This window comes from Astyanax mexicanus, chromosome 14, assembly GCF_023375975.1.
Source record: "Astyanax mexicanus isolate ESR-SI-001 chromosome 14, AstMex3_surface, whole genome shotgun sequence".
In the NCBI taxonomy this organism is placed as follows: domain Eukaryota; kingdom Metazoa; phylum Chordata; class Actinopteri; order Characiformes; family Acestrorhamphidae; genus Astyanax; species Astyanax mexicanus.
Genome location: NC_064421.1, coordinates 39,735,881 through 39,760,199, shown reverse-complemented (window position 1 = coordinate 39,760,199; position 24,319 = coordinate 39,735,881). Strand labels below are relative to the sequence as shown.

The following is a 24,319-nucleotide window of genomic DNA, read 5'->3' as shown; positions in this document are numbered from 1 at the left end:
AAGCATTGTCTTGTTGGTCAGCAAGCATAGTCTAGTCTTCCTGGTCAACAAGCATGGTCTAATTGGTCAACCAGCATAGTCTAGTCAATCAACTAATAGAATCTAGTCTTGTTGGACAATAAGCATGGACTAGTTGATCTGTGAGAATGGTCTAGATGGTCAATGAGCATGCCCTAGTGGGTTAAGGAGAATGAGGAGAATTTTTCTTTTGTCAACCAGCACGGAGCAGTTGGTCAACAAACATGGTCTAGATGATCAACCAGCATGGTGTAGATGGCTAACCAACATGGTCTAGTTGCACAACAAGCATGGTATAGTCTTGCTGGGCAACAAGCATGGTCTAGTCTTGCTGGACAACAAACATAGTCAAGTCTAGTTGGTCAATGAGCATTGTCTAGTCTTTCTGGTCAACAAGCATGGTCTAGTTGATCAACCAGCACAGTCTAGTTGCTCAACTAGTATGGTCTGGTTTTGTTGGACAACAAGCATGGACTAGTCTTGTTGGCCAATAAGTATGATCTAGTCTTGTTGGTCCACAAGCATGGTCAGGTTGGTCAATGAGCATAGTCTAGTTGGTCAATGACAATGTTTTTATGGTCAACAAGCACGGTCTAGTTGGACAACAAACAGGGTCTAGATCGACAACCAGCATGGTGTAGTTGGTCAACCAACAGGGTCTAGATGGTCAACAAGCACACTCTAGTTGCTCAACAAGCATGGTCTAGTGTTGCTGGACAACAATCAAGGTCGTGTCCTGCTGGACAACAAATGTGGTTTAGTCTCATTGGTCAACAAGCATGGTGTAGTTGGTTGACCAACATTGTCTAGTTGGTCAAAGAGCATAGTCTAGTCTTGTTGGTCAATCAGCATCTTCTAGTAGCTCAACCAGCATGGTCAATGGCAATGAACATTGTATATTTGATCAACAAGCATGGCCTAGGGGGTCAACAAGCACAGCCTAGTTGGTTAACCAGCATAGTCTAGTCTTGTTGGACAACAAGCATGGTGCAGTTGGTCAACCAGCACTGTCTAGTTGGTCAACCAGAAATGTATAGTCTTGTTGGTCAACAAGCATGGTCTAGTTATCTAACCAGCACAGTGTAGTTGGTCAACCAGAACAGTCTAGTTGGTCAACCAGCACAGTCTAGTCTTGTTGGTCAACGAGCACAGTCTAGTTTTTTCCATCAACACAGTCTAGTTGGTCAACCAGCACAGTCTAGTTGGTCAACAAGCACAGTCTAGTTGTTCAACCAGCACAGTTTAGTTGGTTAACCAGAATGGTCTAATGTTGGTGGTCAACAAGCATGGTTAGTCAGTGAGCTATCTATACTTGGTTAACCAACATGGTCAAGCTAGCTCATTCTGGTTGTCTAGCTTGGTCTTTCTGGTTATGCTGGTCAACCAGTTTGGTTATTTAATTTGACCAATGCTGTTTGTGTAGCTTGGTCTGGTTCATCATGCAGATTCAGACTAGCTTAACCTTGAAACACAAACAAAAACATGCTATGCTGGCAAAATAGTTAATGCTTGCTAGCTTAAAACACAGGTCATAAACATAATAACATAATAAAATAAACAATAAACAAAACACCTCATGGCATAATGCTATCAATATGTAGGTACATCTGTACTAGCCAGCAGTAAAACAATAAAAATAGCTTAAACTGAGTTCATGCTTTTTAAGCTTTTTAGGCTACATTGTTTGCATTAATATATTTTGTACCTAAATACACTAAAACAGCACATATTTAGAAATTAGTGTAAATAGTGGAGCATATTTTAAACCCAATGGAAGTGATCCCTCGCTCTCAGTCTGATTTCTGTTCGAGTGCAGAGGTGGATGACTGACTCAGCTTGCAGATTAGCTCACATATATTGAGCTTATGCTGATGTTTCTGCATTAGAAGCCATATGGAAATTTGCTTAATGGCATCTGGCACCTAATGAGAACTGGCTTAATGTTCTCACTAGCTTACAATTAAAGAGCATCACAGGCCTGCAGGATGCTACCCTGGGCTTAATTCTTCGAAAAGACGCATTTAGCTGATGTTGAAATGTGTTAAAGGTAGATTTCCATTAGGATCTGATTTGATGAATCAACCGAGGCTGTTATAAAACAGTGATCACCATCATTAGAGTGCTATTTTAGAACTTCAGACGCTTTATTTAGTCGCTAACTCTGGGTTGCTACAGCTGGGCCTCACTTATCTTGGTCAAGCAGCTTTTGGTTTGTTTTGTGATTGTTTTGATGACCCTGACACTGCTTTTTTATTAAGGGTTTATGCGTAAATTGAGATTTGGAGAATGTTAGAGCTGCTATCATTGAGTGTTTTGATTAATGGATTCCTTTAAGTCACCAGCCGCATGGAGTATCCGTGGCATTTGCGCTGCGGGACGTTAATAGCGTGCCTGTTTAAAATGTTGGTTACTCTTTCAGCATTATCTCTGTTGAAGAAGCAGTTTTACCTGAAAAGGCCTGAAAATTATACGTTAAGCACAAAAAAGTGCTTTCCTTTAGGTCCTAGAGTCGTTTTTGGGGACTGAAGGGTCCCCCTCCAGTGTAAATAATCGATTGCTTGATTAATATTCAGTGTTGCAAACCCAGTTTTTACTTAAACAATAAACAGAATAAAGAATAAAATAACTTTACTCTTCCCTAAACTGCTGGTGTATCTTCACAGCATGAGGTGCAGTCAGTTTCCTATGCGCTCTTAAAATAGGAACAAACAAAAGTCAGCGCACACCTGCCTCTTAAAGGTAATGACTACAGACACACTGATTGGTTTATTTCACGTTACGCCCAAAACACACCCATGAATATATATATATATATATATATATATATATATATATATATATATATATATATATATATATATATATATATATTTTTTTTTTTTATTTTTTTTCATATTTTTCCCATTTTCTCCCCAATTTACACGGCCAATTACCCAACCCACTCATTAGGACTCCCCCTATCACTAGTGATACCTCAACACACAGGAGGGTGAAGACTAACACATGCTTCCTCCGATACATGTGAAGTCAGCCACCGCTTCTTTTCGAGCTGCTGCTGATGCAGCATTGCCGAGCAGCCAGAGCGCTTGGAGGAAAGCACAGCGGCTCGGCTCCGGTACATCAGCTCACAGACGCCCTGTGCTGCAGACATCACCATGGGAGTGATGTGGGGAGAGAGCGCCATCTACCCACCCAGAGGGAGCAGGGCCAATTTTGCTCCCTCTAACGCCGGCAGCTTGATGGCAAAGCTGCATGAGCTGGGGTTCGAACCTGCGACCTCCTGCTCATAGTGGCAGCGCTTTAGACCGCTGGACCACTCGGCACCCACCCATGAATAATTAAGGGAATTAAAACGTTAAATTAAAAAGGCGTATTTTTCGCGCCCTCAAGATACCAAAGACAGAGGACACGCCCCTAAATCCAACTGCGCAAATCGCAATTACCTAGTGCGCTATAGATCGTTAAAATAGGGCCCCCTGTGTATTATCATACATGAACAAACAGCTCTTGCAGAAAATGCCAACTAGAAATAATTTTCCGTTTTTTCGATTTGGTGCCCCCTCTAGTGCAGCACCCCTATGTGTCGCATACGCTGCATACCCCCTTTTTTGCACCACTGATCACAAAGACTTGCTGTCTTGGTCAAAGATGCGCCAGCAAGACGTGCACCAACAATTGTCCTCGTTTGTATGGGTATGTCACCCATAAGGCCAAAACTGTGCTCTTACCCTGCTAACTGAACCTTCACACTCTTACTGGTGCAATGTGCAATTAATGAAGATTGACCACCAGGCTGCTCCAATTTAGCCAGGAAACCTCCCATTGTCATTGTCCAACCCCTGTGTATCAGTAATACTAGAAAAAAAGAAAATGCTATAGTAAGTAATCAGTCACAATGTATCGCTTGTCAGTAAAGCTATTGTTGTAGTTAATGTGTTGTTTTTGATATATTAATCAACCCATTCCAATCATTCTGAAATTCTACTTGGATGTGCATGGTTAATGTCGGCTGTATAAAGTGGGCAAAACTTGCCTGCTTGTTTGCCATGCACGCTTCCTGTCCTTTGCACTTGACAGAACTGATTGTCCCGCCGGATTACAACCCACTGAGCATCCATAAACTGTGAAAAGCCCTTAACGAATTAGAGGCGTGCATAGAATGCGGATGAAGCAATGGCCCGATTCAGTCATCGGTGCTCTCCGTGGTCCTGAATCGAATTACAGCCAGGCTGCAGGGTTACAGAGAGGTGAACGTTCTGCGTGGACCAGCCAACAAGCTCTCAGCCTCAGTCCTGCAGACTCCAGCGCTTTCCCTTCTGTAAAATCTGATTAAACACGTCAGGAATATTTTCAGAGTCTTCAAGAGTTCATGAGTTAACTGAGCTCAATCAGGAAAAGCACAAACTTGTAGGCCCTCTGGATTCCCTAGAATATAACTGAGCGAGCTGATGTGGGAGTCGGATCTGTTAAAGGTGCTGTCAATCGGTAAAAATAAATAAATAAATGAACACTTTGGGATTACTTGGATTTCTGCATAAACTGGTCATTTTGTTCTGATCTTCATCTAAGTCACAACAATATACAAACACAGTCTGCTTATACTAAAACCACACAAAAAATATATATGTTTGCATGGTTTTATTGAACACAACATATTAACATTCACAGTGAGGGGGTAAAAAAAAGTATGTGAACCTTTGGATTTAATAACTGGTTGACTCTCCTTTGGCAGCAAAAATCTCAACCAAATGCAGATCAGACCTGCACAACAGTCAAGAGGAATTTTGGAGCATTCCTCTTCACTAAACTGTTTCAGTTCAGCTAAATATTCTTGGGATATCTGCTGTGAACCGCTCTCTTGAGGTCATGATGCCACAGCATCTCAATTGGGTTGAGGAGGTCAGGACTCTCCAGAGGGCTTATTTTCTTCTGTTGAAGCTCCATTCGGTTGTTGATTTACTTCTATGTTTTGGGTCGTCGTCTTGTTGCAAAACCATGCAAACATATATATTTTTATGTGGTGTTAGTTTGAGCAAACTGTGTTTGTCTATTGTTGAGACCTAGATGAAGATCAGAACACATTTAATGATTCATTCATGCAGAAATCCAAGTAATCCCGAAGGGTTCACATACTTATTCTTGCAACTGTAGTTATGAAATAAATAAGTAATTTTTTACCTTCTGAACTGATGCTGTCTTTACAGTGCTCAATACAACCACCAATATGTCACTAGGCTCTGCAAAATTGTAGAAGGAAGCTCTAGTGACCTCCATGCCCAAGAGAATAAAAGCAGTGCTGGTAGATATATGGTCATATAAGACTGTGACTTAAATAATTTGCATCTTTAAAAACTGCATTCACAGCATTGATCTCTATCCAGAGAAATTGTATTGATGATAGGTGATTGAAAACACAGCCCAAAGACTCTCAATAAGGTTAAGGTCTAGACTCTTTGGTGGCCAATCCATGTGTGAAAATGATGATCTCATGCTCTCTGAATCACTCTTTCACAATCTAAGCTTCATGAATCCTGACATTGTCATCTTGGAATATGGCCGTGCCATCAGGGAAGAAAAAATCCATTGATGGAATAACCTGGTCTATATTCAGTGTATTCAGACAGTCAGCTGACCTCATTCTGTACAGGCTTGTACAGTAGGCAGTAGGCATGATGGGAGCATGACTTCATTACATTACATAACATTACATCTGGCAGACACTTTTGTCCAATGCAAATTACAGTAATGATGTACATTTAGTAATAGAAGTTCAAGGGGAAAAAAGAAAATTTAAGATAGGACCTAAAAGAGGTCAAATGGAAATAATGGGATAGAGGAGTAAAGGAGGGGAAGAAGGAAATGAGGTTAGTAGTAGTTTGTGTGTTACAGGTGTTAGGAGAGTAAGTGCTTTTTGAAGAGCTCAGTCTTCAAGAGTTTCTTAAAGATAGTGAGAGATTCTCCTGATCTGGTAGTAGAAGGTAGTTAGTTAGAGGTGTTAGGAGAGTAAGTGCTCTTTGAAGAGCTCTGACTTCAGGAGTTTATTAAAGATAGTGAGAGATTCTCCTGATCTGGTAGTGGAAGGTAGTTTGTTCCACCATTGGGGAACTCTGTATGAGAACAGTCTGGATTGCTTTGTGTGAATGTTTGTTTGGTAAAGCGAGTTCATTGGAGGAGCGCAGCGGCCGGGAGGTAGCGTAAGCCTTCAGGAGTGAGTGCAGGTAGGAAGGAGCTGTTCTGTCATCACCTTGTAGGCGATTGTAGGAGCTTTGAATTTGATGCGAGCAGCAACTTGTAGCCAATGGAGCTCAATGAGCAGTGGGGTGACTGCGTCTGGATCATCTGGAGTGGTTTTACTACACAGTTAGTAGGGCATTGCAGTAGTCTAGGCGAGTCAAGGAGATGACCACTGCTTGTACCAGGAGTTGGGTGGCCTGCTCCATCAGAAATGGTCAAATTTTTTCTGATGTTATAAAGTGCAAAGCGGCAGGATCGAGCAACTGAGGCCACATGGTGCGTGAAGGAGAGCTGGTCATCAACCAGAACACCCAGATTCCTAGCAACCTTTGTCGGTGAGAGAGAGAGACAGTCGATGTTTATGGCGAGGTTGTGTTGGATAGATGGAGCTGGAGGTGATGGTTCTTCATTCATGAGGATATGTCTGAGAGACACTGTGATATCCATGCAGAGATCTAAAGATCTTCAGGTGAGAATGACAGATAGAGCTGGGTGTCATCATCAGCAAAGCAATGGTAGGAAAAGCCATGTCTTCACCTGCCTCTCTTCTTACCCTGATGCTCCATCACTCTGGAACAGGCTAAATCTGGACTTATCAGACTTTCACATGACCTTCTTCCATTGCTCCCTAGCAAATTGAAGCAATTTTTGCCAGTTAATCTCACTGATAAGTGGTTTACTTAAGGCTACACAGATGTTCAGTCCCAATCCATTGGGTTTCCTTCACATTGTACATGTGGAAATGCTTTTACATAGCATAGCCCTTGCTTTTGAACGTTGCTTCCTTGGAAGATGATGTTTCCCCACTGTCCTTACACTTTTTAATAATGTGTTGAACCTAGGTTAAGTTGTTAACATGATTTTAGTAGTAGAGTAGTTTAGTGCATCTCCTTAGACACAGGATGTGTCTTTCCACAAATGAGAAGCTTATCACTGCATCAGTTATCTTGTTATCTGCTGGATTTAATCACCCAAGCAGTTATTAACCAATGGAAGGGTCCTACCTATCCAAGCGGTCCAGGTGACTAAGGCACTACCGCTGTGATCTGAGGATCTGAGGCTGGTTTGAATCCTGGGTCATGCTATATGCCATCAGCAGCCGGAGTCTGAGAGAGCACAATTGAGCATGCTCCTTCTGGATGGGTACAGTCATAGGTGCTCTCTCCCCTTATAGTTCGTAGTGTGATGTTGGTCACTAGAGGCGTCTGTTAGCTGTTGTATCAGAGCTGGCAATCCGGTGTTTTCCTTTAAAAGTGTTGGTTCCCTAGTCCCCTATAGTCCTCACATGTATTGAAGAAGGCATTATTAGTGATAGTGGTGATATGGGGAAGTTCTTTTAAACAGGGATTTGGTAATTGGCCATCCAAGTTAAGAATAAAATTCAAAATAAATAATTAAACCGGTCTAATGGAGGTCTAAGTTTACACCAGTCATAAAAATATGATGGCTGTGGAGGCATTTTGAACCTAATTTGAACAAAATAGTATCAGTTGTTTTATTGTGTATTGATTTTTTTTCCTCCTCCTCCCCAACAGGTGCTATTTTTGAACAAAACGCAATCCGGGATGATGAAGTGTTCCAGCTGGCCATTTCGGACCTGAGCTTGAACGACGACATCCTGCAAAGCGAGCGGATCACCCATTCTATCAAACTGATCGAACCCAACAACCCCTTCCAGGCAGTGCAAGAAGGTAAGTGATCGATCTCCGTGATCAATTAACTGTACTGCCCGGCTTTATCATTTTGGCTGAGCAGCTGCTCAATAAGTTGCGGGTCTCCTTTCCATAAGGCTGTGAGTTGGAGTGTTAGTGGTGAAGTTGTTGGAGGAGCCTGTTCCTGTGTTGGTGGTTGCTGTGCTTTTCTCTGGGTTTTGTGTATCTGGCTTCTGTTATGCTGGAAAAAATGATTGTTGCTGAGTCTTGTCTCTGTCTGGTCTCTCTCTCTCTCTCTCTTTCTTTCTCATATGCTCGAAACATACTTTTTCTCTCTCTTTCTCTGTAAGGAGTAAGGATGTGTGCTGTGTGATAAAGCTGTGTTGAGCTGTTGAGTCATTTGGTCATGATGGTCCCTCTCTTTTTCATGTAAAGTTAAACTATATTATACTTATTTGATATAAAAATTTACCATGTATTTATTTTATTTTTTTTAATATTGCAAAGAATACAATTATCGCATCAATACTCTGGAATATTTTGATATTAATTTGGTACCCTAAACAATCTTGAGATACAGAGACATATGTGTAAATAACCTTTTAAAGTAAAGCCTTTTTACATATTACAATGCTGTTTCACACAGGCTGTCACTGAATTTACCACAGTTAGTTCTGACTCTGACTCTGCAATGTGATTGGCTGAGAGGTGTTCTGTGATTGCCCTTATCAGCCAGTAATGCACTGTAACCAAAGCTCTCCATGTATTACTCCACCACATACAGGGAACTTAGCAACGATGCAGCGCTTACAAACCAAACAGTGCAGCTACAAATAGAGCAGCAATGGAACTATTTTAACTCGCAGAGTTTTTATAACCTAACAGATTGTATTTTCTCGTCCTCTTCAATGTAAAATCTGTCAATAAACAGCGATAATGGAAGTTTGGTATAATCACAATAATACACTCAAGGTTTGGCCTGCAGCATCGTGCCTACGACTGCAGCACAGCAGCGCCAATATTACATATTATAGCACTCCCTCTTGTGTATTATTGCTTAATTATAACAGAGCTACTCTCTAAAACTGTATCTAAATATGGACATTGTGGCTTTTGTGGACATTTAAGATGCACATGGACAGACATTTCTAAACATCATCAATGTAACTTAATTTAGATATAATTGTAAATGTTTGGATTTCATCTATTTTAATTTATTTTAACAAACTAAGCTAATAGAATGAAGTAAAATATAATTATCTGTGATTGTTTGCTGTGCTATTAGTCAGCTATGTCTTAATCAACGGGTAATTATTTGATGGTACATGTTTCCCTCGAAAGTAGCTGGAAGTGACATCACCGTACTTTCTGATTGGTGCTTTTTAAGCCGGTTCAAGCCTGTTTTTTCATCATTTACTGTATGGTATGGTTTGGTGGCTTAGTGTTTGGCACGTTTATGCTCCCAGCACTGGAATCTTGGTTTCAAGTCTCTATCTGAGTGGAGTTTCCATGTTCTTCTTGTTTTTGTATGGATTTCCTTTCCTTCCACAGTCCAAAAAGAGGAAAATCGGGGGAATTGGATACTCTAAATTGCACAGGTGTGTGAATGTGTGTGTATGATATGAATCCAGATCCTAATGTGAATTGGAATGTGGATTGTGGATTGTGCTGGTTCAGCTCCTCAGTGCCTGATGCAGTTCTCTAGGTGGACGGTGGTTTCCAGTTGAGAGTATGCTGTGTGTGATTGGCTGCCTCTTCTTACCAGTGGGTGTGGAGAAGTGCTGAGTGTAAATAGTTGCATGTAAATCATGATTTTAAAGAGCCGTTATGTGTCTATTTATCTATTTATTTATCTATTTATTTAATGGCTTATTTATTGGCTTATATATTGGCTAGGCTGTGTGTGTGAGCTGTTTGATGTTACAGTGTTACATTGTGGATTGTTTGGCTAAGCCACTTACCAACTGTGTATTTTTTCACTATCCAATTAAAAACAAGTATCTCCAAACCAGCAACTTTCCAGGATAGAAAAAAAAAAAACTTTTAAACTTTCAATGGAGGTCAATGTAAAAAAAAGAGGTAATTTCAGGAAATTTTAAAGTATGTTGTTTGGTCCACTTATCAAGAAATTCTTAGACAGTTTGTCTGTTCAAATTATGTAATAAACTAAAAACAAACAAAAATCAAGATACTTGTTTTTCATTGGACAGCGACGATATACTTACAGCTCTGGAAAAAATTAAGAGACCACTTCAGTTTCTGAATAATTTTCTCTGATTTTTCTATTTATAGGTTTATTTATATGTTTGAGTAAAATTAACATTGTTGTTTTATTCTATAAACTTCAAAAAACTTTTCTCCCAAATTCCAAATAAAAATATTGTCATTTAGAGTATTTATTTGCAGAAAATGAGAAATGTCTGAAATAAAGTTAAATAAATAAAGTTTTAAGAGTTCAGTAATCAGTTTTAATGCGTATTGGCATGTCCTCCTCCACCAGTCTTACACGCTGCTTTTGGATAACTTTATGCTGCTTTACTCCTGGTGCAGAAATTAAAGCAGTTCAGTTTGGTTTGATGGCTTGTGATCATCCATCTTCCACTTGATTTATATTCCAGAGGTTTTCAATTTAATAAAATCAAAGAAACTCATCATTTTTAAGTGGTCGCTTATATTTTTTCAAAGCTGTATATACTTAAATATTTAGTTATTTTATGAAAAACTAATTTCATAATTTATTTACACAGATTTAATTTACAAACAAAAGAAATATTGTACATGTATTAGCAAGAATAAAGGTGCTACAATGTGTAATTTTATGGATGTCATGGAAGATCACGCAAAGGACAGTTTTAAAGCATCTTTATTTTTGTTTGAGACACAGAGGTGCATCTTTTCATTCACTAGCTGGGGTAATCATACTCTTCTCTGTCTGTTTCTGACAAAGGAACAGTGTATATCTTTTTTTTGATTGATAGAAGTAGATGTGTCTGGCTTCTTTTGTGATGGGTAAAATGATTGTGATTGTTGAGTCTGGTCCCTCTTATTCTCTCTCTCTCTCTGTCTCTCTCTCTCTCTCTCTCACACACTCTCGCGCTCCAAACACTCTCTCTCTGAGGGGTAAGGATGTGTGCTGTGTGAAGATAAAGCTGGGTTGAAGCGTTGAGTCATTTGGTCATGCTGGTCCCTCTCGTCTCTGGTGTAAAGTGCTCCAGTGATGTTCCCCTTTGGTGCCTCTCCACCTGCTGTGAATCCGACGCTCCCGTCCATGTTTTTCTTGTTCAAAAGCGCGGCGGAGAGCGCTGGCGGTGAAATTCCTGTGTTCCATTGCTAATTATAAGCATGTCTCCAGACCTGTTTACTGCCTGCTGATTACACGCATAGCAGTTTGAAAAATCCTGCCAGTTTCGTACCTAAACAATAAGTGCAGACGTGGGAATAAGACACTATGTTACTAAGTAAGTGATAATTAAGTCTCAAGTATTTAATATTAAAAAATTCAAAGTCAAGACCCGAGTGCACTCAAAATACAGCTCTGGAAAAAATGAATACTGTAAACTACTGAAAGACACTCACGAGTCGGCGATGCTCAGCAAATATTCATCATGTTTAATTCATCATGTTAGCCAATGGGATCATGTATAGGTATATGTTTGAATAAAATGAACAGTGTTGTTTTATTCTATAAAATAAAAAATATTGTCATTTAGAGCATTTATTTGCAGAAAATGAGAAATGGCTTTCAGACCTCAAATAATGCAAAGAAAACAAGTTTATATTCAAAAGGTTTTCAGAGTTCAGAAATCTATTAATATTTGGTGGAATAACCCTGGTTTTAAATCACAGTTTTCATCTTGGCATGTTCTCCTCCACCAGTCTTACACACTGCTTTTGGATACCTTTATGGCTTTACTCCTGATGCAACAATTCAAGCAGTTCATCTTGGTTTGATGGCTTGTGATCATCCATCTTCCTCTTGATTATATTCTAGAGGTTTTCAATTTGGTAAAATCAAAGAAACGCTTCATTTTTAAGTGGTCTCTTATTTTTTTCCAGAGCTGTATAACCAAATATAATATAAGCAAAATATAATGTAATTTTAATATTAAATACTTATTGAATATTGTTTTAAACTAGTTGAAGTGGACAGTGCTGCACGTAGGACACCAAGTGCTGGGGGGGGGGGGGGGGGGGGGGTGAAAAATCAAGGCTGGTGAAAAATCATCATAATCAATAATAGTAGTATAATAACAGCATATTTAAAAGAAATAAATATATATTTCTATCTACTTTTACCAGATGACATGCAGACGTGATGTACATACTGTTTTTATGTCTGATGGTCCTGTGTGTTCCTCGGTGTCTCTCTGCGCCCTAGCTCTGTGTTCCCCATATGACATTCTGTAGCTCCTCCCCCTCGTTACCTGTTCCTTGGTGTTTCCTGTTTCCTGTCTCCTTCTGTGTGTATAAAAAAGGCCTTTTGTGTCTGTGTTTAGTTGTTGGTTAGGTTAGTTAGGTTGCAGGTTTCTTTGTTTTTTTTCAGTCTATAGTTTACTATGTGTTTCCTCGTTTTATTCTGGTTCATGTTTTTTTTTAATTTGTTTTCTTATTTAACAAATGCCTCGCCAATTGGGTTCCCTTGCACGTCTTCCTGCAGCACCCAGACAGAAGAACCGACCACTAAACACCACTAAACACTGATTTTATAAATATGATGTTTTTGTATAACAATGACAGTTTTACTAATATGTAAAAATTGTGAACACTGTATTGCGATACATATCATATCGCCAAGTTCTTGCCAACATACAGCTTTAATAGGCACACTGTGGGTTTGCAGCTCCTGATAGTCGGTCCTCTGTTGTCAGTCCCCCACTGCCATTTCCATCTATAGAAATGGACCAGTGGTAGGACCACTGCTGGGAGGCTATTAACTGGTTATCTTGATGGTGAACCAATCTAAGCTCAGTGTTAAAGTGTGTGCTGGCTGATAAGGTAAGAGTGTATCAGGCACAGCAGCACCAATGGGATTAGGATTTTATATATATATATATATATATATATATATATATATATATATATATATATATATATATATACAAATGTATGTTTTATTGTTTATACAGAACATTGCAGAAAGTAATGCATTAAGAGATTCTTTTACTGGAACCAACGAGACAAACAAAACAACTCCACAGCATAATAATCCCCCCTCCACCAAACTTTACACCTGCCACAATGCACTAAGAAACATCTGTATACCTAGCTGGCCATGAAAGTAATAGGAACCTGAATTAAATTATTTGAATGAGCGAATAAATACCTTTGGCAATAATAAAGTGTATCAATGGTGTGTACGTTTAAATATATACAGTATATGGGCAGTTGCATAGTGTCACCTACTGAAAGACGCTCACCGAGCCATTGTTGACTGATCACCAGCCAGTCGACGATGCTCACACTGTAAGCCCAGATAAATTGAATTTACTTTAAAAATTTGAGGAAACCGGTTGCCTTAAAAAAGTTACGTATTAGATAATGAAAACCTTAGTTAACATAACTTAAAACATCAAGTTATTACAACTAAAGAGGAAGTTGATTTAACTTTTTTTTATTTTTGTTATACTGTAAGACCGGATAAGTTGAGTTTAAGGCAGCTGATTTTCTAAAAAAAATTTAAAGTAATGGGGAATGAAAACTTGAGTTAGCATAAATTAAAACATTAAGTTATTACAACTAAAGGGGAACTTGATTTATTTCTGAGGAAGCCCAGGGGGAATCACTACACACTTATGGTGAGTGTTAGTCAGAAACTGTTGGACAAACCAAGTATGCAAATCGATTGTGACAGAAGCCAATGGAAAAGAAGCTGTTAATGACAACAGACTAAACTCAGTTATAATAAGTTGATTCAACTCAAAGATCTCAGTTCAAGTGTATATATGCCCACAAATGTTCAACTAACTCAAAATAGTTGAGTATTGTTTAGAAATATCCAATTTTATGTAAAACAGACTTAAATCATTTGAGTTCAAACAATGTGTGGGTTTACAGTGCAGCAAATATTGAGCATATTTAATATCTGACTCAGTCGGCGACTAGGAGTCAGGAGCAGCGGCAACATACTACAAATAAGATCCCAGAAAGAGAGAACCAAGGGTCCAAAACACACCAGAGCTGTTTATGTAGAGTCTGCGCACTTTCTGTCCACTTGTTATATATCATGTAATTACTGTTAAATTCTCTAGAGGGAGCCACCATGAGTGAGTGCTCTATGAATAGGGGAGAATGGAGCTAAAGCTAAAACTTTAAATTAAAAATAATAATGAACAAATTGTTTTGAATATTTCTTTAATTTTAGAGAGTAGAATAAAGTATTTTACTAAAAACGTAAAGAAAGCATGTCTGTATATTTTAGTTTACCTACAAAAAACTAGCACTAGGATTACTGCTACTGTGAGCTGATTGGCTGATGAGCTGATCCTGGAGATACAGGAAGAGCTTGTTATAAGCATGTTTAAAAGGCTCATAAATGCTGTTTAAAACAATAAAAAATGATGTCTGCAGTACTGAAACATTTGATTTAACTCTGTGTTGAGGATATAAGTACATATTTCAGTATAAACTGATCAGGCGTTTGTAAATTCTGATTTTGCTCAGTTGCTTCATATTAAGTTTATTTTTGACTCACTTTAAGTGCGTATTCTCCTCTATGCTCTTCTCTTTCTGGCATGGCATCTCTAGTTCTTGTGTGTTTAGTTCTGGCGTGTTTTCTTGATGAAACGTGTTTCTGGAGAGCAGCCAGGTGAGTCAGTGGTTTCCCACAGTGAGAAATTGTGTAATTTGTGACCCTCACTGTACTGGGAACCTAAAAGTAATGCTATTTTTTATAAGCTTTTTATAAACTCATACAGCTCTTGTACAAAAATAGTTCTTTATGGAACCAAAAGATCCATTTGAAGCACCTTTATTTTTAAGAATGTACCAAAACAAATGACTGAATTAGCTTAACTTACATCAGCACATACTGTAGGTTCTAGTTGGCTGGTTTCACATTGTTCTTTGTTATTTGCACTGTTTAAAATAGCATATACTTATATATTTATTTGTATTTCCTCTCCTGTTGGCATTCTGGAGGAGTTTTTGTGTTGTGCAACTTCACAAAAATAAATATGATTTGTGGGAATGCTACAGATGTTATTTGGGATGTTGTTCGGGGATTTGAACACGCCTACCTTCTGTACACAACGGAGCTCTTTTTTCAAATGTCAGTGATAAATATCCAGAGAATAAAAAGCTATCAGAACGAGAAAAGAGCTTGCGAGAGTTATGTTAAGGCTACGGGACTCAGGCTCAGGTATGAGGATAATAATAGCCGGGGGGCGGGATAGAAATAGAATAGAAATAACAAATAAATAATAAACAAGACAAGCTAAAAAAAAACAAAAAAAACCCCTATCCACCCGGGTGAAGCAGCGCTGGGGCGGCAGGACTGCGGCTTTGAGCGAGCGGCGTGTTTTTCCCATGTTTTTGAAGAAGTGGAGGCTGTTGTTGACTGAATTCATACTGGGATACAGTGGTGGACGACCCTGCATGAGTCACTGGAGAGGTTTAATGTGAAGCCTGACAGTTATTTCGGGGGGAAGGGGGGCTACATTCCTCCTATAGCACTCACTACAAGAAAGATAGTTTTGGATTTAATAAGTACAAATTACCAAACAGTAAAAAATAATGAAAACAAAAATATGAAGAACTAATTGATAGGAATTGATAGGAATAAAAATGTACAAAAATGTACAATCTACAATCTACAAAAAATATCACTAACTTTATATTTTAATTTACTGTATTATTAACCGCAAAGCATTGATGCGAAGAAAACAAAATTGTTTTTACAAGATTTAGTGGTTATAAAAAATATATTTTGTGATAATTTGAGATTAACAGAACATATAAACGGGGTTAGCAGCAGGCCACTGTCCAACATACTCTCTAAATAGTGAAAGAGATAGCGCTTAGCATGGTTAGCAGCTAATGCTAATGCTGCTCCAGCAGTGCTAGCCGGGGTTAGCAGCAGGCTACCGTCCAACATACTCTCTAAATAGTGAAAGAAATAGCGCTTAGCGCGGTAAGCAGCTAATGCTAATACTGAAACCCCTTTATAACGCTGCACTTTAGCAGAGTGGCTTTACTGCTCTTTACAATCTGACTGGTTAAATTCATACATAAAGTGCATTGGATTAAAAGGGGCACTGTCAATGTTTGGGAAAGTTAAAGGATTTTAACCCTTGTGTGGTGTTCGGGTCTGTGGGACCCGTTTTCATTTTTCAATAAATGATACTAAAAAATATTTTTTCTAACTCAAACTCATTGGCATTGGCTCATTTTTTGTGAAAAACATATATCAAAACACATTTTCAATAAACACACACTGTACACCCCCCCCCCACACACACACATTTATATTACATACAGTATGTTTGGGCTAATAAAGGGCTAATAAACATTGCTTCATTTGTAAATTTGAAACTAGACAAATTTTCTACTCATATCTTGAGTTTAATTCATTTTCTTTTACATTTTATTAAAAAACTAATAAAAAAAGAGTAGCACTTTTTGAAAGAAATGTAACATAAGAAAGGTAAAGGGCAAATATTAACCATGTAAGCTGTTTATATTGCTTGCAATTTAGGTGAAGCAAGCATGTGTAAAGCATTTTAATGTAAAATTGCTTAATTTTGCTGAATTAAATACAAGTAACAAAGTAAACAAGTAACAAAAATATGAACACCACACAAGGGTTAAATGCACCTTATAGTGCGAACAATACGGTAAATAGTTTAAACTTAATTTATCACGTTCACATTAATATCAGGATATCAAACAGCATTGTAGTAGATTGCATTTTTTGTCCATATTGTATACTTATAACTGGAACTGGAGTGTTGAGCACAGAGCACAGGGGGATTCAAACAAATCATTGAAATCTCCTAATAAATGAATTAGGTTTAAAGAAATTGCGTTAATAAAATTCCAAACATTAAATTAAACAATTTTATCTTCTAAAGAAGACGGGATAGAAGCAATGCTAGATATACATAATAATGTTTTTAAGAGTTGTGCATGTTTGCAATGAACTTAAAGTGACAGTCTGTAAGTTTTGGAGATTTGGGGGTTTGGAGACCTCTCTGGTGAGAATGTGTAACTGCACAGAGCATGTGAAAAAATTACCTACCAGACCACTCTGTTTTTAAAACTAATTTATTAGGTACTGCAGGGATGCTGGTGTCAGGGCACTGATATTATTAATTCCACCCCAACTCAGTAATACTACTGCTTTCTATTTAAAAGAAAAAATACTATGGACTGCTGCTTTAATAAGAACATTTCCCTGCTGGAACAGGATCTTCCTCATACAAATCAAATTCCCACCTCCTGTCACATCGAGCTGCATACATTTAATATCTCTGCTGCATATTTAATATTTGCAATCGAGTTTATATCCCCTTTAAGGCATGGCGTGGCGGGGGGCTCTGTGAATGTGTAGGTGATTGGATTTGTATGTTCAGACATCATTAGGAGGCTATAACAGGTCTGTTATAATGTCGAATCATTACACGAGTCACTGACCAATATTTAACTAAAACAGCTCTTTTTATAGTGGCCTCATCCCAGAATTCATAAAATTATACTGAAACAGAATGAACTGGCAACCAGACAGTAATATGACCTGTAGCACCATGTGTGCTGTCCGATTAAAAGAAGAAGTGGATGAAAGAAGCTATACTTCTGTGTAAATCAGGTGAAATTACAAAGTGGGGATTGCTGTTTCTATATTATATTATTTCCTATTTTCACACACTCCCACAGCATTTATAACTTGTATAAGTGTTGAGCACGGGGGGGGGGGGGGGGGGGGGGTTACACATCATTGGGATTTAAACAGATCATTGGAATCTCCTAAATATTTAATAATGATTAATTAATGAATTTATGTTAAAATCAAACATATTTAAGTAATTTCATCTTCAAAATAAATCCTCAATAGAAGCAAAGCTAGACATACTGTAATGATGATTTACAGAGTTGTGCATGTTTGCATGGAATTTAAAGAAACAGTCTGTAAGTTTTGCGGATTTGGGGGTTTGGAGACCTCTCTGGTGAGAATGTGTAACTGCACAGAGCACGTGAAAGAGTACCTACCAGACCAATCTGTTTATATATATATAGACGCTTATATAGATGTATAGACGCTGCAGGGACGGTGGTGCCAGAACACTGATATCATTGATATCACAATATTGATATAACCTGTAGTATCAATAAAGTATAAATAAATAAATGCACATATAAATGAATAAATAAATAAATAAATAAACAAACGCATAAATAACTGTGCGTTTATTAATATAGTTATTGACTGATGTAGTTTTACATTTATTTATGCATTTGTTTTTTTATTTCAACATTTATTTGTTTACTCATTTATTTATTTTAACATTTCTACATTTATTAATTTATTTTTACATTTCTTGGCAACGCAGATGCCCCACATGTGCTCAATACACATAACCCCCCCTCCCCCCGCCCCTCTCGTTGTCAGACACACACACACAAGGACACACAGCAGTGCACAAATTTAAGTGTTACATCGACAACAAAATAACTTTGCTGTTGTTTCTTTAAATGATGTCCACAACCTTTACAGCGTGAATGAGCAGGTCAAGTTCCTCTGCTGAGAAGAAGCGCTGCACAGTTAAAATAGCAATCCACCAAAGTCAGAACGCAAATGACTCTTAAAGGGAGAGGCAAGTGACACACTGATTGGTTTATTTCACGTTACGCCCAAAACACACCCATGAATAATAATACAATTAATTGTACATATCTTTTTTACGTTTTGAGCCAAGCAAGGTGTACTTTTCCCGTCGTTACGACAGCAAAGATACACTAAGATTCCTTAAAACAATCTGTACGGTTCACGATTGATGACTCGCTTACAGATCAGTAAAATACAACTGTCCGCTGTTAATTTGAGTTGATTTACATCACAATAAATTTTATTAGAGAGTATAGCGTGAGCAGAGTTACACTTGTTGGCGAGGCTACAGTCTCCACATCCTCCTGTAAACTGCAGCTGTGCGTGCAGGCCTGGATCACGCTGTCAGAGGAGACACGTGTCTCAGCGAGATCCGTGCCGCGGCGCGCCGGGCCGATCCCGAGCCCAGCAGCTTCCTGCTGACTGTAACCCGGAGTGTCAGAGACGACAGCGGGCATCTTCAGCTCGGCGTAAGCGGGAGATAACATTAAGGAGCAGCGCAGGAACCCTCAAACGCCACGGCAGATGCCAAGTGTGAAAGCAGAATGCCACCCAGGCCGTATCTGCTGTCACCTTTGATCGCTTCAGATCTCCGTACTTGACGTTCCCCTCTCCCCGGCCCCCCTCTGCGCCCCCCCGCTCTGAAAGTGTGAATGCTAATCTGGGTTCGGAGCTGGAGAAGGCCGCGCTGTCGCTGCATCTCCTCGCGCTGCTGAAAAAGCAGCTTTTTTCAGTAAGAGCTTGATTTTTTTTTTTTTTTATCGCATTAGCCGTTATTTGTTTATAGTGGAATCGATCTGTTGTGGCTGCTGGGCTGATTTTCTCCCTCCGAGCAAAAACTGCTGTCAAACATTTTTTCATTTGTCTGTCAAAACAGGTAGAGTGCGTGCTATCACAAGTGCGATACGTCTGAATCTGACCTTGCTGGCGAGAGAAACTCACCTTCTCCCAGCGGATCTGCTCCATTTGTTTAGTTTGGGAAGTGTTCGCCTCTCTCAGACGGAGCTGCTGACTAGCGCTGTTTAATATATCATTTGTAGAAGTGCCACGATTCACAAAATTCACGATTTGACTCAATACAGCACCATGAAATCTCGAGTTGATTTGTTTTAGAAGAGATCACGGAGGAACTGGGCTTTATGTTATGTATACTCTGTGATGATACTGCAGTTGATGCGGTTGGTGTAGCCGTGTGGGTAACGCTGCATTTTCACTGCTCTGTTGCATCAACGCACAGCGATAAATCCCATTCATTTTCAATGGGAAGCGTTAACTCCCAGCGGAGCTGAAAGAGTTAGAAGGACAGATGAGGAGCTAGCACTCCAGGACTCTTTATTATTTGTTATTACTTTTCTGTACAATTTGTACATTTGCACTACTAAACACTACTGACACTTTACTGTACATACTGTTAATAATAATTTTGCACTCCTGGACACTTTTGCATTCTTCTAAATACAATACTTGCACAGTTTTTTTAATTTTTCAGTATAGTTATATATGCAGATACCTGCGTTTTTACCCCTTTTACCATGTTTATTTTGAATTACTGCACTACCTCCTACTTACAGTTTTGTGCATTATTTGTGTTTATATATTCTTGTAAAATCTCAATAAAATACATTTACGTTTGTGGTTGTAAGGTGACAAAATGTGAATTTTTTTAAGGGTTATGAATACTTTTACAAGCCATTGTTCAATATGAATGGGTGAGTGAATGCTTTTGGTAATAAAGTGTAGTTTTGTTCTGAGCATTTTTAGCAGAAACATCTGTGTCTTTAGTTGAACTCTGAGTGAATATCATGAATACGTCTCTTGAGACACCAAAGATCCACATTTGAGCAGTACATTTTCCTCAGGATCATCTTGTGAATGTGATATTTCTGACAACCTGACGACCTGAAGGAAGCATGCGTTTACTGAAGCAAAGCTATCAGTTCCCCTTTGTGGACGCGAGGCCTGGTTGATCAAATAGTTATCCCACGGCTCGCTCCTTCTTACCCTGCTTTTAAGTCGATGGTTTTCGAGGTGACTCTTGAATTGATTGATTTCCCTGCAGTGCTCCTGTCTGACTGCGGGGCTGTTCTGGGATCGATTCGACACCCTTTGAGTGACAGCCGGTGGTGATGACCTTTGACTTTGCTCTTTAGCTCGCGCTCGCTCTTTAGCGTTTCCTTTTTTTTTTGACAGCGAAGCAATTTTCAGCCTATTAGCCGCCGATCAATAAACATGAGGAAAGATCAGCCATGTTGGCTTATGTGTTTGAGTTATGGCCGCGCTGGAGGATTGAGTTTTTATCCGTTAGACAAAGTGAGAGAGGTGTGAATAATATGTGTGAATAGAAAGATGATGGATGGCACGTGTGTGTGTGTGTATGTGTGTGTGTGTGTGTGTGTGTGGTGTGTGTGTGTGCGCGCTAGGCCTGCATGAAATACCATTGTGAGACTGATGTGACAGAAGGCTACAGTATGCAAATTAGGCCTTTAACCAATCATAATGATATAACACAGCATTCCCAGCTAACAGAGAACGCTATTAGAACCATTACTAACATTTTCTAAAGGTTAGCCTGTAAGACAAGTAGTATGTTCCAGGAATACTGTTCCAGGAACGTTCTAAAAATGTGTGAAAAAAATGTGATTAGAATGTTTTTCTTATGTAACGATATAAAAACTAACAATTAAAGCATTGACACAAGTGACATTAAAGCAATGTTATTAGAATGTTTAAACATGAATACAATGAATAAAAACTTTCTAAGAATATCCATAAACCTGGATTAAACAGATTAAACATTCTAAGAATGTTAATTGTAACATTAAAAAAAAAAAAAAAACTGCCTGGCACTGTCAATCTGCCTGCTCAGGAACTTTACAACAAAGACTTCATTTCCCAGCATGCTCACTCACCAGACTTTCCTCACTCTACTGATCACATGATGCTACGGCGCTCACGCTCGCCAAGCTTCTGATTGCTCACACCTGTACTACCTTGTATAAATACCCCACTGTTGCCATTGTTCACTGGCCGTGTATTGAATCTAGCTTGCTAGCTTTTCTACTAAACATTTCTTTTGATTGTTTTTCCTTTTTATCGACCCACTTTTGTATTTTTGACTACTCTTTTGCCTCGCCCTTCATGTTGTTTGTTTTCCATTACCGACCCATTTTTGCCTTGCCTTTTGCCTTTTGGATTTACCATGTATGACCCTTTTACCTGCGCACTCTGGTATGTTGTTTGTTATTGACCCTTCCTGTCTCTGACTACCCCTGTAAGCCTTTTCCCTGTGTTAATAATTTGTTTAATTGTTATCTGCATTTGTCTGTCCTTGATTTGGCTCACATGACAACTAACCAAATTATTCTAGCTGAAATGCTGTTTACTGTTTACTGTGTTACTGTGTTAGTAACTAAGGTGTCTGAAAACATGTTTAAAAGTTAGATCAACATTATTGCAACATTTCTAATGTGAAAAAAAAAACAGTATATTGATTTTGAATGACAGTGTAGTGTACTATTGTACTAATTGCCATAGTAGTATTTTTACCATATTGTGTTGCTCTAGTGTGTGTGTGTGTGTGTGTGTGTGTGTGTGTGTGTGTGTGTGTGGCATGGCAAATGTCAAGCACCCAGCTGTGTAATATCCTCACCTACATTTGTAATCCTTCAATTATTGCTGATTACTGGAGCAGCAGGACTTGTCACATAATGCACACACACACATACAGACGCACACACACACCCACACAGGGTGGTAGAATGAGTAGGATGTTCCCTGGATGACAGTGCAGGGCTGTTTAAAGGGCAGAGGTCAGACATAGCCTTCTCTCTGACATGCAGCATCCCCACATTTCCACAGCGACTGCCCCTTCCTGCCCCCCGCTACATCCCGCTCTGCCCCCCTGCCCCCCGCTTCGTCCCGCTGCCCCCGCTCTGGTCCGTCCTTCCGTCTGTCCAGTCCCCTGACAGATGACATGCGCGGTTTCTATATCTGGTCTGCGGAACAGCGAGTGCTGCTGTGTCAACTTCTCCACAGACCTACCTTCAAACCGGCCATCAATAGGATGTGGGCCGAGACATACAGTGAGTGGCCCCGGAGCACCCGGTGTGAGTGTGTGTGGTGTGTGTCTGTGTGTGAAGTTGGGAGGGTATTTAAAGGTCAAAGCAACGGATGGACGGCACCGGCGAGTTATTTCAGAGCTTCCTCAGCCTCAAAGTGATCCTCTTTGCCCTCAAAATAAACCTTCTCTTTATAGCCGCAAAGCTACACTGCGGTAAGCCTCGCCAAAGAGATGTCTCGTTCAGATACACCGCGGCAGCTGAACCGACCCGGACCTGCTGTCAGCGCTTAAAGTGAGGGATGCCGCTTTTGTGTGTCTGATAGGCTGAACTCAAGTGACAGTACTATTACTAAAAAATAAATAAATAATAAAAAAAAGTACTTAAAGGAGCAATCAGTAGTAAATGAGACATGAGACCTGTAGCTCACTCGGGTTGCCAGGCTGAGGACACTGGACCTATACAATGAATGCAAGACAAGTTCTTTGACTTCTACCATAGCAAGCGACATTCTTAACCATTCTTAAACATTCTTAAACATTAAACATTAAACATTCTTAACCAAAACTGTTCCACCTTTAGCAGCAACAACTGCAATCAAGACTTTGCGGTAACTGGTAACTTGCAGTGAGTCTTGTTGCAGTGCTGTTGTTGTGAACTGTGTTTTTAAGGTCATGCCACAGCACCCCAATAGGATTCAGGTCAGGATCCAATAGGATTAGGCCACTCCAAAGTCTTTACTTTGTTTTTCTTTAGCCATTCAGAGGTAGTGTGTTTTGGGTCATTGTCCTGCTGCAGAACCCAAGTTCGCCTAAGCATAAAGTCATGTACTGATGACCAGGCATTGGCCATCCCGGCAAGTCTTCCAGGTCCTGAAGCAGCAAAACAGCCCAGGTCCATCACAGCATCTTTTTCTGAAACAGAGAGTTACTTTTACGCCAGATGTAATGGGACACACGCATTGTCTCGTCAATCCACAGTGTATTTTCACAAAAGTCTTGTGGATCATCAAGATGTTTTCTGGCATGTCCTTTTTGCTTTGCAGAATTTCATCGCTTACCATAACTGTAATTGGCAAGTGAGAGCTGCAGTTGTTTGGATGTTGTTGTGGGGTCTTTTGTGACCTCTTGGATGAGTTGTCTCTGCGCTCCTGGGGTGATTTTGTTCGACCTGCACTGCAAAAAATGAAATCTTAGCAAGTGAAATAATCTAGTTTCAGAGCACTAAATCTTATTTCTTGCTCTGACAAGAATTTTTAGTCTTACCAAGAATTGTAAATGTAAGATTGTTTTGCATATTTTAGAAAAAAAATATCTTATTCCGTCTTACTTAGAATTTTAACCTTTTTTTTAAGTAATTTGAACTCAAAATAATCGCAAAAAGTCACCAGTAAAGTTACTCTGATACAAGTGTAGAAATTTAAGCTAGAAAATAAAATATTTTTGCTTGATTTGAGTCTTACTCATTTTGGGAGTTTGTCATTGTTTATTTTCAGAATACTTTATAAGAAAATTTTGCTTCCCCCATTGGCAGATTTT

General features: G+C 39.2%; 1 protein-coding gene across 2 annotated transcripts in view; it reads left to right on the top strand.

Moving 5' to 3' along the window:
- Positions 1-24,319, top strand: part of grid1a (glutamate receptor, ionotropic, delta 1a) — a 738,749-nt gene that overhangs the window by 2,748 nt on the left and 711,682 nt on the right. For both annotated transcript variants that reach the window (XM_049464094.1, XM_049464096.1), the window contains exon 2: positions 7,788-7,943. In XM_049464094.1, coding sequence (XP_049320051.1) covers positions 7,788-7,943 — 156 coding nt within the window. The remainder of the gene's footprint in view (positions 1-7,787; positions 7,944-24,319) is intronic.